General features: G+C 38.7%; 3 protein-coding genes across 26 annotated transcripts in view; 1 reads left to right on the top strand and 2 right to left on the bottom strand.

Annotated features, from left to right (window-relative positions):
- Nucleotides 1-3,927, top strand: part of LOC129725826 (cytoplasmic dynein 1 intermediate chain) — a 74,376-nt gene extending 70,449 nt beyond the window's left edge. For 16 of the 24 annotated variants that reach the window (XM_055682241.1, XM_055682196.1, XM_055682092.1 and 13 more), the window contains 4 exons: nt 1,764-1,937; nt 2,002-2,158; nt 2,230-2,602; nt 2,658-3,927. In XM_055682241.1, the coding sequence (XP_055538216.1) occupies nt 1,764-1,937; nt 2,002-2,158; nt 2,230-2,602; nt 2,658-3,476 (1,523 nt within the window). In that variant the 3' untranslated portion in view covers nt 3,477-3,927. The remainder of the gene's footprint in view (nt 1-1,763; nt 1,938-2,001; nt 2,159-2,229; nt 2,603-2,657) is intronic. The other 8 variants (XM_055682222.1, XM_055682177.1, XM_055682274.1 and 5 more) reach the window with 1 other exon arrangement.
- A 989-nt stretch (nt 3,928-4,916) lies between these two features.
- Nucleotides 4,917-5,462, bottom strand: LOC129716897 (uncharacterized). Its single transcript, XM_055666741.1, has one exon. It carries the CDS (start codon nt 5,460-5,462, stop codon nt 4,917-4,919), a length of 546 nt encoding a protein of 181 aa, XP_055522716.1.
- Nucleotides 5,463-6,418: 956 nt separating this feature from the next.
- LOC129716896 (uncharacterized) lies at nt 6,419-7,840 on the bottom strand. Its single transcript, XM_055666740.1, has one exon. It carries the CDS (start codon nt 7,838-7,840, stop codon nt 6,419-6,421), a length of 1,422 nt encoding a protein of 473 aa, XP_055522715.1.
- Nucleotides 7,841-14,459: the final 6,619 nt, after the last annotated feature.

The following is a 14,459-nucleotide window of genomic DNA, read 5'->3' as shown; positions in this document are numbered from 1 at the left end:
AATTTCACTTCTTCACTACGCAGATATGCATTTCAACACCGACTTGGTCATCACAGTTCATACTTATGATGACACCAAGTCGGTGTTGGAATGCGTATCTGCCTAGGACAAAGTGAAAGTGTTAGTGATAGTGATAGTGATAGAAATAAAAAATGAAATAGCGGAAAATAGTATTCTATAATTTTTAAAAATGTTAAATCATATAAAATTGATGGCATCTAAAAATTATTAGGACTTGTTGTAAGATAGACAGGGCCGTATTTAGGCGCTTGGGAGCCCGGGGCAGATTTATTTGTGAGGCTGCTTGTGAGGATATAGTGATTATTACGCTTTCGGCAGAGTTTTTTTTCGAAACCATGGTTTTTCAACTGATGCTACGATTTTCTCAACCGATTTGGCAGACATTTTTTATAACTTTTAACTACTACTCGAATTCTAAATAACCGAAAATTGATGAAATAATTCAATGGACGTTCTTCCCACTTAAGTTTTTTTTTGCTATGGAACCGATATGCGAAAAGTGGCAATATGTAAATTATACGTGTTGATTGCTATACCGATTTGTGATATAATTTTAATTAGAAATACTCTTAATACACATCCTTAACTGTAAACGCGATTTTTCAAGAAAACATTTCATTTGCGTTATTTTTTTATTTTGTATAGGGTATCGAACGTCTTCGTCAGTGGTTTTCTTCGGCAGTTTTTCTGCAGCAATCTTATGCAAAAGGGAGCCGAAGAAAACCACTGACGAAGACGTTCGATACCCTACGTCTTTTTCACAAGTGTTCAAAAAGTGAATATAAATTTTAACAAGAAAAAATTATATGCAAAGCTTTCTTGAAAAATTTCATAAAACCATTAAATCACATCAAAAATGTTATTTGCTATCAAAAAGTATAATTTACATAAAAAAAAATGAAGTTCATGAAGGTACAAAAATTATGTTTGCTCCGTTTCGCAACATATTTCAAAAGTTGACATCAATTTTACATAATGTTTTTTCCTTTGTTCATTTTTTTCTTGTCTAGAAATCTTTTTTTTTTCAGATTTACAATTTTTTAAAGACGCCTATTAAAAAAACAACGCTTGTCGAATATGTCCGAATACCTGTAAAAATGTGAAATGTGTTTTTCGAATCCAAAGCAAATACAAAGATTTATGAAAATCAGAAATACTCCTTTTATTTGACTATTCCGCACCTGGAAATGGAAATTCGTTTCACTGAAAAGTTAAAGGTTCATATTAGACGACAATTGATCATGTTAGCTGCTCAAATAGCATACGTGCTGTGTGTGGATTATATACTCAGTGAACTTGGTATGATTAACCTTCTATATTTTAAGATTTTATTTAAACAGTTTATTTTCGGGTCAATATGCAATATATTTTTAGGTGAAAATTGCTTTTTCAAAGAGAAACTTTACTAGCATACAATTGAAATACAATTTCATTATTTTATACTAGGATTTTTTTGAAAATATTTAACATAGTTTTTTTGCACGGGTTTTTCGTAATCATTTGTTATAGATACTTTATTATCTCGAATAAATGACTTACTCCTGGTAATAAAATGCATGTTGTTTCAAAATTACTATTCTATAAACGTTGCAAGATGAATGTAAGTAGATGATGATTCTTTTGTTTTATTTGTATAACTGTATTAAAAACATTCTCTTACGCACCTTCGATAGAATTTATTATATTTATATATAGAATCATGTTCTCAGACGTCTAGAGCAAAATAAATTTTACTTATACAGTGCTTACTTTTGGCGATGGTCAAGGTGATGATGAAGAAAACTCGCTTACGCATATTGATCATGGATTTCATTCAAAACTTCCACCGGGTATACTTCCACACGGGTTACCTACTGTCAAGGAGGTGGCCCCTGCTATCACACCCCAAGAGCAGAAAAAGGAAGAAATTAAAGAAGGTATTGGAATTGGTATAAGAAATTGGTATAAGGTATAAGGAATTGAATTGGAATTTATTTTCAGTTAAGGAACTTTCTGCTGAACAAAAGCAGATGATAATTCTTTCAGAAGATTTTCAGCGATTCATTTTGAAGGCCGGAAAAGTGATGGAGCGTGCCCTATCTGAAATGGTGGACATCTACACGGATTACATTGGAGGAGGAGACACAGATGACATTAAGTAATATTTTAACATAATCTATTTCGCATATTTCTTACATATTTATATATATGTCCATTGCACACATCCAGCGACGAACGGTCACTTGCCCGTCTCTCACTAAATCGAACCTTTTATTGCGACCGGTGGTCAAAGAACCGATGTGTCACATCGTTTGATTGGTCAACTCATCACCCAGAGCTTATGGTTGCATCCTATCACAATAACGAAGAATCACCCAACGAACCAGATGGTGTAGTAGTAGTGTGGAATACAAAGTTCAAAAAACACACACCAGAGGATATTTTCCATTGTCAAAGCGCCGTCATGTCAACATGTTTTGCTAAATTTCACCCTAATTTGATATTAGGTGGCACCTATTCTGGACAGATTGTGCTCTGGGATAATCGAGTACAAAAACGAACACCTATTCAGCGTACCCCTTTAAGCACAAATGCTCACACGGTAGACCAAACTACTTTTAATACGCACTGATTACTTATTTTCCTGTTATTTCCAGCAACCCGTTTACTGTCTTTCCATGGTTGGCACACAAAATGCGCATAACGTCATCTCAATCAGCTCTGATGGCAAATTGTGCTCTTGGAGCTTGGATATGTTGTCGCAACCGCAGGACGTTCTTGAGCTGCAGCAGCGTCAGTCAAAAGCTATTTCTGTAACTTGCATGGCATTTCCTCATAATGAAGTTAATAATTTTGTTCTGGGAAGTGAGGATGGTTACGTTTATTCTGCTTCCCGTCATGGAAATCGGTCTGGAATAGGTGAAACGTACGAGAAACATTTGGGTCCTGTAACGGGAATTTCAGCTCATCACAATCAATCCTCACCAGACTTTGGGCACCTATTTTTAACTTCATCCATTGACTGGACTATTAAGTTGTGGAGCTTGAAAGAGAATAAACCTATTTATTCATTCGAAGATAACTCTGATTATGTGACAGATGTAGCCTGGTCACCGATTCATCCGGCACTTTTCGCTGGGATAGATGGAAGTGGTCGTTTAGATTTATGGAATCTAAATCAAGATACGGAAGTGCCAACAGCATCTGTTGTAGTTGAAGGTCAACCAGCACTTAATCGTGTATCGTGGACACCTTCAGGATTACACGTAACAGTAGGTGATGAATCTGGGCATATTTACGTTTATGATGTTGCTGATAATTTAGCTACTCCACGGATGGATGAGTGGAATAAACTCAATTCGGTACTTAATGAGCTCAAAATGAATCAAAACGATGAATTTGACGATATGGATAAAAAGTCGCCAGTGCCTCAGACACCATCACTGACGTCGCTTACTTCTTCACCGCTTATATGAAGTTCAATCAGGCCCTATTAAAAAATTAATAGGGACCGGCAAACCTGAATCAATATGAAGAAGAAGTTCGAGAAAAGTTACAAGACAAAAACAACTGAATTTGAAATATTTATTCCAATAAACTAATCAGAATAAACATGGCTCATCATCTATTGTTATTGTTTTCCCAGTGCATTGCTCGTCATTAGCAAAGCCGTATCGTTTTGCATAAATATTAAACGAATAAATAAACTGCATGGAAAGCTTTCTAAGTCACCTTTTGTTCTAACAAGAGAAGTCAGGAAACAACAAAGAGAAAATAGTGTTTTTCAGTGTAGTATGTTTTCTATTAAACTAGCTTTCGCTATTCTCTGTTTCTCCAGCATAAAATACCTAAAATAGGCTTTCTTCCTTAAAACTAATACAATTTTGTTCGAATGTTGAAATAAACAAACAGAATACTCGTGTCACATTTCAAGTTTAGTAAAAATTTAGTCAAGGGTGAACTAAAAAATAAACAATCCTTTTAAAATATTAAATTTTTCAATTTTGGAATATTTATGATTAACTCGGACGTAATACTTGGGAAATGTTTTGTAGAATGCAAGAGTTTTTTTTTAACAAAACAGTAACTGCCTATAATCGCATATTTGTCCCATCTGGAAAATCATCGAGTTGAGAAAACAGCGCTTGAAGATATTTTTCTTGTTTTGAGTATTTCACCTGTTTGGGGTGGGTCATTCTTATTTTTTCGACATAATGTAATGAAATAGACCTTAGTCATGACTTTTTCATTAAAGAATTGCTTTTTTCGTGAAAATTACTATGAAAAATAAGAAAGAGACTGATATGCGATTATTTAGGCCTCGAGTAGTAGAAAAATCGCATACAAGTCTCACTTTCAACCGCTTGGTGTAGGAGTAGTAATATGCTTCTCAAGTATTTTGAATATAGGCAGACGTTCATGACCGAGACAGCTTCTAACTATGCTGCATGAAGAATGACGAAGAAGGCCACCTATTACTTACCCCAGATTTAAGGCCGTCGTTGAAAAAGCAAAATATAAGTGTTGTGACCAATGGAAGTGACCGCAGCTTTACCGAAATCCGAGAATAGTTAAGAAAAGGCTGTCACTTCTTTGAAGGCTGATTTATTACTACCGTTCCAAAACTGAGTATGGTGGATCGATACCCGCTTGTATGGCAACTGTGCTACAATGCCAAACTGGCAGTTGAGCAACTACGCCCGCTGACGCCTATGCGGCAAAATTCTAAACTTATCGTGATTCATCATACCCCCCGCCTTGAAGCATTGTCTTCAATATGAACTTTTACATAACAAAACGTCAGTACAACTATGAACACATACGACTGCAAGCTAAAACAAACATCATGGCTGACTATCACTTAATAGGTAAATTATATCATGCAATAAAATAAAAAATTTCAGCGTTGCAGGCTATTATGGAGTGCCCAGTGACACTTGCCGGTCCGGTTGAGGGTTGATGGACGCTGCAGTAGTGGATTCCTCATCGGATACTGGTGAGGTGTACGGCAACAAACAGATCTTTGCCGTCGGACGCTTGATTATTCCCTTTGCCGTTCGCAGTGTAATTACACGGGTGATGCTATCCTTTCCTGGGTGAACACTGACGATGCGAGCGAACGGCCATCGGATCGGTGCTTGTAGTTCGTCCACAACAATTACCATTCTTCCGAGTTGAATTTCGTCGTTTCGGCTGTATCCTTTTGTGTCTATCTGCAGTTCCTGCAGATATTCCCGCTTCCAATGTTCCCAAAAGTTTTGAGTGTACGCTTGCAGCTTCTGATAATGGTCCAAACGATTCATTGGAACCTGGCGTAGGTCTGGGTCGGGCAGGGCGTTCATAGTGGTACCGATGAGAAAATGGGCCGGTGTTAATGCAGCTAGATCGTTGGGGTCTTCCGAAAGTGGCAGTAGAGGTCTTGAGTTCATTTGGGATTCAATTTGTGCTAAAATTGTGCTCATGTCTTCGAATGATAATCTTGATGCACCGAGCTGACGAAACAAATGTTTTTTAGCCACCTTGACCGCCGCCTCCCACAACCCGCCGAAGTGCGGGGCCTTTGGTGGCGTAAGATGCCAGGTAATGTATTATTTATTATTTTAGCGGCATGTATTATTTCCTGTTCGAGTGGATTCTTGAGCATATTAAAAAGATTTTCCATTTCGTTTTTCGCTCCCTCGAAATTTTTGCCGTTGTCCGAGTGAACATGGGCTGGACGTCCCCGCCGGGCAATGAAACGTCGGAAGGCGCATGAAAAAGCTTGGATCGATAAATCGCTAGCCAGCTCTATGTGCACCGTTTTAGTAGCGAAACATATGAATACGCAGGAGTAAGCCTTTTCGGCGGGAGCTCGTTTGTGAATAGGTTTGAGATAAACGGGGCCTGCATAATCTATACCAGTGACATTGAATGGTCTACTGAGGATGACTCGATGAACTGGCAATTGCCCTATTTGCTGTTGCACAGGAACAGGATTAACGCGTGTACAACGAAAGCTGTTACGCACAATACTTCGCGCCAAACGGCGGCCTTGCAGTGGCCAGTATTCCTCTCGCATTGCCGTTAGTAATAGACGCCCCCCGCCATGAAGCGTTTTAATGTGATATCTCTCTGTTAGTAAACGTGTGAAGGATGAAAGCCAGGCAACAGGATGGCATGTTTGGTTTGATATGGCAGCTGCGAAAGGCTTAAGCGTCCCTTATACTCTCAACACTCTCTCTTCATCGACGAATGGGCTTAAAAGGCGAATTTTCGATCCCGGTGGAATCGATCTGTTCCTTTCTATATATATTTCATTTCATGATGAAATGCTTCATCTTGAACTTGGCGTATTAGAAACAGATTGGCTTTACGGATTTGTTCAACAGATAATGCTTTGCTGACATCACTCATCATAGGTTGAGGCTGCGTTCTGGTTTTAGCACGAATATTTACGACGAACCGCATGCAATAGGCGATCACATGCGAACCACGGGTGTACGAGCGGGACGGGCAATGTTGTTGAAATCGCGGAAACTACCTTACATTCAAGCTGGTTTTCTGGGACTGTTGGAAGCACGGAAACTGGCCAATCTCGTTCAGAGTATGTCAACCACGCAGGACCATACTTCCACAGATCGTTAACAAGAAAATCGGCTACAGACAGGCCACGCGAAACTATATCAGCGGGGTTTTCTTTGCCAGAAATGTGGCTCCAACGACAACCACTGGTAAAATGCTGAATTTCAGCTAACCGATGCGCAACATACGTTTGCCACACATTAGGCGGCGACCGTAACCAATGCAAAGTGACGGCAGAGTCAGACCAGAAATAGGATTTTACTACGCAGGCATCGATTGCATCCTTCACGCGGGCATGTAAGTGAGATGCCAATACTGCCGCACAAAGTTCCAAACGAGGAACGGTAAGGCTTTTAAGTGGAGCAACTCTTGATTTAGGAGCTAACAATCGAATTTGTACATTTCCTTCCGCATCTTCACATCGAACGTAGGAGCAAGCCCCGTAGGCCATCTCTGACGCATCAGCGAAAGTATGTAGTTGAATCGCGGAATGCGGCAGAAAAGCGTAACGCTTTACGCGATATGATGATATTTCCGGGAGCTCTGCGTGAAGTTCTTTCCATTTTCGCTGAACGGGCTCCGGCACAGGGTCATCCCACTCACAAGACAACTGCCATAACTCTTGCATTAAGATTTTGGCTCTAATAACTATAGGAGCGATGATGCCGAGCGGATCATACAATCTAGCAATACTGGACAGAATCAATCGCTTCGTGGGAGGCCCAACTTCACTAGCGGCGTTTGATTCAAATCGCAAACAATCAGCTTCAGGCTCCCAACATATTCCTAGTGTTTTAATCGTTTCGTTTGGGCTGAAATGCACGGTTGATTTGGTAGCGATTTGCGTTTCGTCTAATCCTTGTAGCACTGCGAGGAAGGAAGATGGGGCGAGGCCGTATGTAACAGTAGCTAGCTCATAGATTCGGATTGGTTCATTTTGCGAAAATCTCCAGAAAATACGCTGCATGGGCATGTCGTCCGGCTGTACCGCCACTTGTCTGTACATCTTGGCAATGTCACTAACTAATGCAATCGGATATGTACGAAAACGAAGAATTTGCTTTAAAAGATCGTTCTTTACTACAGGACCCACACAAAGAGCGTCATTGCGCGAATAACCCGTTGACGTTTTCGCTGATCCATCAAACACGACTCGTAGTTTGGTCGTAGTACTCGCTTCTTTTATCACTGGGTGGTGCGGCAGATAGTATGCCATGGAATTACCGCTATATTCTGCTTCAATTGGCCGCATGTGACCTAGACTTAGGTACTCCCTCATGAATTCATGATAACCCCTTTTCAATTCAGGGTCCCGTTCTAGTCGCTTCTCTAAACGTTCAAAACGTTGTAAGGCGCCCACCTTGGATTCTCCCAATAATATATCGAAATCTGGCGCGCGGGGCAAGCTAACACATATCTTCCTTTAGCGTTTCTCACAGTAGTCGATTGGTAGAGTGACTCGCATCGCCTCTCTTCTATCGAGTATTTGTCCTTGACCATTGTTTCCTCTGTTTTCCAGAAACGTTCCAAACTTTCTTTTAACGAGTCGGTTGAAACTGCATTGCGGCTGCATTTTAGAATAGAGTCTTGTGACGTTCGACATTGAGTTGCTGATCCTGCAACTATCCACCCAAAGACGTTATCAACCAGCATCGGGAGCTGTCCTTCTAATTGAATGCGCGTTGCGCTAGGAAAAAATGAGTAAAAATGCTTGGCCCCTAACACAAGATCGATCGCTTGAGTTTTATTGAACGATGGGTCTGCCAAAAATAACTCGTGAGGAATTTTCCATTCGGAGGTTGAAATATTATGCGCCGGAAGGTTTGCCGTGACCTTGTCCATAACTAAAAATTCTACATAACACGAAAAATCAACCTTGCGAGATTTAACCTGTGCCACAACAGAGTGTTTCACCTGCTTCGATAGTTGACCAGCCCCCTGGACTGTTATATTTACGTTGTTTCGTTTCAAACGGAGCAAGTGAGCTAGGCGATCGGTAATCAAATTGGGTTGGGAGGCACTATCAAGCAGCGCGCGGGCAAAATGAACTTGACCATACGAATCAGTGATTTGCACTACCGCTGTTAATAAAAATACATTTTCAGTTGAACTGCTGGTCGCATGGTTTGGGGTACTACCAGTGGCTGCAATTGTTATTTGTGGCGAATGCTCAACGGTCGTGGTACTAGTTTCCGCAATTATTTGCGACGATGGCCCAGTGTTCAGGTTTCTGTTCTCGATCGGATTATTTTGGAAATGATTGGGACCAGTAGGGTGAAGAAGCGTGCGGTGATGGCGGACGAAATGACTACCTTTCAAACAATTATGACATAACCGCTTTGTATCTACAATCCGTTGTCGTTCTGCCACTGTCATCCCGTTGAATTGTGGGCATTTATATAACGGATGTTGCTGACTGCATACAGGGCAAGCATCCCCATGGCCGGTAGTGGATGCGTGAGAAGAAAGCTGATAGTGGTGAGTCTTCTTAGATGAGGAGTGGCTCGATCCGGCTGGATGGGAAATCATGGAATTATGGTTTACTGATATCGACTCCAATACGCGCATGCGTCGTTGCAAGAATTCAATTAAACAGCGGTAATCTGGGTCCTTCACTGAAGATGCATGGTCCTCCCATGCCTTAAGCGTGTCCTCGTGTAAGCGAGTGCATAACAGGTGCTCACTCTTTCCAAGGCAAAGCGTGCCTTGAAATAAATTTCAATCAAACGTAGATTTTCCGCAAAGTATTTCGGTATATGTAGCCGCAGCAATGGTGTTGGCAAATCAGCAGAGCGATGGCGAATCGTCGGAAAAACAAAGCCTTTTGGGTACGACAATGGTTGGGTGCTCGTTCAAAATGGCGAGATGTTCTCCGCTAAATTTCGTTGCGCAACTACGATCTGCTACCAATATGGCGTCGTTGCCGTAGCCTGTGGATGCGACGCTCGGACACGATAGAATATGCGAAGAAACAAAAACTCTAAAGGGCACCAGAAAAGTGTGCAACTTAATTGAAAACGCAATCACCTTCGACAGAAGTGTTCTGAGCCTTGTATAAAGCAGTTCCAATCGGTAGTTAAATTGAAATACAGCGCAGTGGCAATGAAAATCACTTGTAGTACTGTCAGTGGTAACAGCTGCGATGGCGTCTATGATCGTCTACTCGCTGCTAATCCTGGTCACGGCACCAATATGTTGTGACCAATGGAAGTGACCGCAGCTTTATCGAAATCCGAAAATAGTTAAGAAAAGGCTGTCACTTCTTTGAAGGCTGATTTATTACTACCGTTCCAAAACTGAGTATGGTGGATCGATACCCGCTTGTATGGCAACTGTGCTGCAATGCCCAACTGGCAGTTGAGCAACTACGCCCGCTGACGCCTATGCGGCAAAATTCTAAACTTAGCGTGATCCATCAATAAGGTTGAAGTCTTGGATATGCTACTGAATAATTTCCTTTCTTACGTCTTCACTGTTTTCGCAATACATGCAATAGGTTTTTTTTAAGGGGGGGATTTGTTAGTAGCTTAAGTATTTATGATAAATGTTAGTAAGTAATGAGTATGTGTGTCCAATCACGATTGGTGACTTCTCAACACTGTTAGAAATTTGTAATTTTAATTGTTAGGATTTGTTTGCTTTCGTAATTAGGACTTATCGTTCGTAGGGATTTAAACCTACTTGTCAGAAAAGGGGAGGTAAACTTATAACTAACTTAATTGCTTACTTATTGGCTATAAAGAGAGCTTACCGTAGCAATTGAGGATTGCAACGATTTTTGTCGAAAATTGTTAATCATTTTATTTAACATAGCTTCTAATGGTTCAACACCAGTAAGTCTATCTAATTCGAGTGTACCAAACCAAGGAGGACGCTTCAAAATCATTTTCAGAATTTTATTCTGAATCCTTTGGAGCGTTTTCTTCCTTGTTGAACAGCAACTTGACCAGGTCGGTACAGCATAAAGCATTGCTGGTCTAAAAATTTGTAAATCAAAAGTTTGTTCTTCAAACAAAGTTTAGAATTCCTGTTAATAAGAGGATATAAACATCTCGTATATTTGATGCGCTTGGCTTGTATACTCTCAATGTGCTCTTTGAAAATAAGTTTTTTATCGTAAATTAGTCCCAAGTACTAAACCTTGTCAGACCAACTTAAAATAACCCCATTCACCTTGACAACGGGATTATTGTTTGGCTTGAGGAAAGAAGCCCTCGGCTTATCCGGAAAAATTATCATTTGAGTTTGAGAAGCATTGGGAGAGATTTTCCACTTTTGCAAGTAGGAAGAAAAAATATCTTAACTTTTCTGCAAACGACACTTAGACTTTTTCTTTTACGGAAATGTATGTGTCATCGCAGAACAATGACTTTGTGCATCCTGGAGGCAAATCAGGAAGATCTAAAGTGAATATGTTGTACAGGACTGGACCCAAGACTGAACCTTAAGGTACACCTGCTCTGACAGGAAATCTATAAGATTTTGAATTCTGATAGACAACCTGCAGAGTTCGATCAGTAAGATATTTTTTAAAATTTTGATTAGGAAAATTGTAAAATTAAAAGTTTGCAATTTCGTAATCAAACCTTTGTGCCAAACACTGTCGAATGCTTTTTCTATGTCTAAAAGAGCAGCTCCAGTGGAATAACCTTCAGATTTGTTAGCTCGTATCATAATAGTAACTCCGAGCAAGTGGAATGACCATGGCGAAATCCAAACTGTTCATCTGCAAAAATTGAATTTTTGTTGATGTGTGACATCATTCTGTTAAGAATAATTCTCTCAAACAGTTTACTTATTAAAGAAAGCAAACTGATTGGTCGATAACTTGAAGCCTCAGCTGGATTTTATCCGGCTTTAAAATTGGAGTAATTTTTGCATTTTTCCCAAATTTGGGAAAATATGCAATTTTGAAGCAGCAATTGAAAATTTTTACTAGAAATTCCATTCTACTCTCAGGGAGATGTTTGATTAATATTTTAAAGATTCCATCGTCACCAGGTGCTTTCATATTTTTGAAATTTTTAATAATTGATTTAATCTCATTCAAGTTAGTTTCAATTATTTCTGCATGTAAAAAATTCTGGAAAGAAATTAAATCAAATTGACGTGTAACCTCATCTTCAATTGGACTCACAAAATTCAAATTTGAATTATGAACACTCTCAAAATGCTGAGCAAGTTTTTGAGCCTTTTGTTTATTGGATACACCATTCACCATCTTTTAAAACTGGAATAGGCTTTGAAGGTTCCTAAGAATCTTCGAAAGTTTCCAACAGGCTTTTGAATATGGTTTCAATCTTTCAGCTTTAGTTTCAAAATTTTGATTTCATATAAGAGTAAATCTATGTTTAATCTCTTTTTGTAAATCTTTATAAATAGTTTTAAAAACAGGGTCACGAGAACGTCGATATTGACGTCTGCGAACATTTTTCAAACGAATTAGAAGTTGGAGATTTTCGTCAATTATTGGTGAATCAAATTTCACTTTAGCCTTTGGAACAGAATAATTCCTGGCATCAATATTACACATTTTAGGGCTTCTAAAGCGGAATCAATATTCACTTCGTTTTGCAAATCCAGCTAATCATTGAAATTACTCTCAATATGGGATCTTTATCTTTCCCAATTAGCCTTGTGATAATCAAAAACAGAGCTCATAGGGTTTAAAACTGATTCTTGTGATACAGGAAAAGTTATTGGAAGATGGTCAGAATCAAAATCAGCATGTGTGATCAATACATGACTTTGATCTGTTAGCACCAAATCAATTGTTGATGGATTTCTTACAGAAAAAAAAACATGTAGGGGTAAACAGGGTAAGACCGCCCTGCGGGGTAAGACCGCCCACTGTAGTTTTACTACCAAGTTATAAAATAAATGAAAAATTCCTTTAACGTGTCTATCACAGTATAATTACATAACATTTTGCACGTTTTTCTGTTTTGATAGTGCGCGAACGGTCGCAGAAATAATCAAAAACAACCTTTCAGCTGGCAACCGCTATTGTTTTGCGGCAACGGGACTTAAGGTTTTTCAGTCTAAAAATCTATTGTTTTGTTCGTGAATATACGTTTAATCGCTTGCCTGAATCTATCTTCTTTCGGGAATATCGAAGGCCGTGAGTAATCTTGTAATTTTGACTACTTTTTCGGTCAAATATGAAAATGTTCCACTGGGGGTAAAGTCGCCCACTATACAAGGGGTAAAACCGCCACGTATCCAACTGCTTGTTGTTTTACTTCAGGACCCAAATGCCTCGACACTACAAAGGGAATATTTACAGGATCAGTAAAGCAACTTCAAGCCACATAAGACATCGATGTTAATCGACCATTTTCGATTTGGTTGAAGCTTTTCTAGTAATATATTTTAACAAGACTTATTTTTTAACGTCTCCGCCAACCATGCTCGACGCCTGGGTTCGAATCCCACCGCCGACATAGGTGTCGATGGTTGTGAGGTGGCGTGATCCACTCACAACCAACCCAACTGGTCTAGATTCAATCCTAGCCGACACCGGGAGATTTTCTGAGGCGAAAAATCTCTGGGATCACGCCTTCCATCGCATGAGGAAGTAAAGCCGTTGGCGCCGGCCCGATAATAAACGGGTCGTAAGTTAGGGTCCTGGGTGGAGTCGCCTCCCTGGGCGTCGGTGATTGGCACAACAACAGTGGCGGAACTAGACCAACGGAAAATAAGCGAGAATAAAAAAAAAAAAAATATTTTTGAAAAAAAGTAAACCTGTGTGAAAATGGTGTTAATGAATCAAAATAATTTTAGAGCCATGACGGTTTGTTTGATTGGTATGAAGTCTCCGGCAGAATTGAAAATAGTAGTTTTTTACTTCCGAAAAAAATACACACTCTAGAAAAATTTAAAGAAAAGATATAAAAATAGAATTAAAAATATATTTTTTTCAAATTTATTTGAAAAAACATGTTTTTGCCTGTAAAATCTACAAAAGGTAAGCTAAAATTTTATGGTTGTTGGATCATGGAGTAATAGAAATATTAATAGCTAAATTTTTGTGAAGAATTTTTTTTTGGCGGTTTGTTTGGTGTATAGAGTCGTTGATAATTTTGTTCTTCAAAAAAAAACATAGAAAATTGAAAATATAAATAAACGAAATAATAATTATTAGTATTTTTCTATACATAATAAGTCTTCAAAAGAATCATACAGACAGGTTTAATGAGTTTTAATTTTTAGCTTAAAGATAGGTATATTATGAATTCAATATCTTGAAAACCCCCAATTCTGAAAAACCTATTTATTTTGAAAACCAAAAAAGTTACCTAAACATTGATCTTAACTTGAATAATCAGAAAACAAAATAAGCTGAAACTTAGAATTATTTTTTCAGATTTTTCACAGTGTATATTTTATTTAAAAAGAAAAAAAAATACCATCTACAACTTTGTCAGAGACACTATACCGATAAAATCAACCGTTTCGGCCCTAAAAATATTGTTTATCCTCAAAAAATGGTGGGCGATCTTACCCCGCTGGTGGGCGGGCTTACCCCGCATGAAAAAGATCTGCACATTTTCAATGAATTTTTAAAAATTAAAAAAAAAGCTGGAAAATAAACAAAAACATTTCAGTTCTTATTTTTAAAATGCGGGTATTGAATAGAAGAACCTCTTAGCGAAGAAAAAATGAAATTGCAGCCGCAACTTTTTTTTTCTATAAACAGAATTGCTTAAGGGGGCGGTCTTACCCCGCTTACCCCTAGGACTATTCGGAGACAAAATAGAATAGTATCCTGAGGAACAATCATTGAATAAAATTTTGCCATTGGAATTACTTTGAGAATTATACCATGATCGATGTTTAGCGTTAAAATCACCGATTATAAAAAAATTTGAGCGATTTCTGGTAAGTTTTTGTAGATC

The sequence above is a fragment of the Wyeomyia smithii genome, chromosome 1, assembly GCF_029784165.1.
Source record: "Wyeomyia smithii strain HCP4-BCI-WySm-NY-G18 chromosome 1, ASM2978416v1, whole genome shotgun sequence".
NCBI classification, from domain to species: Eukaryota; Metazoa; Arthropoda; class Insecta; order Diptera; family Culicidae; genus Wyeomyia; species Wyeomyia smithii.
Note: the sequence above shows the minus strand (reverse complement) of the source record. Positions and strands in the feature narration are given on the sequence as shown.

Coding starts and splice junctions, on each gene's coding strand:
- LOC129716896 (XM_055666740.1), bottom strand. CDS start 7,840: ATGAGGGAGTACCTAAGTCTAGGTCACATGCGGCCAATTGAAGCAGAA.
- LOC129716897 (XM_055666741.1), bottom strand. CDS start 5,462: ATGAGCACAATTTTAGCACAAATTGAATCCCAAATGAACTCAAGACCT.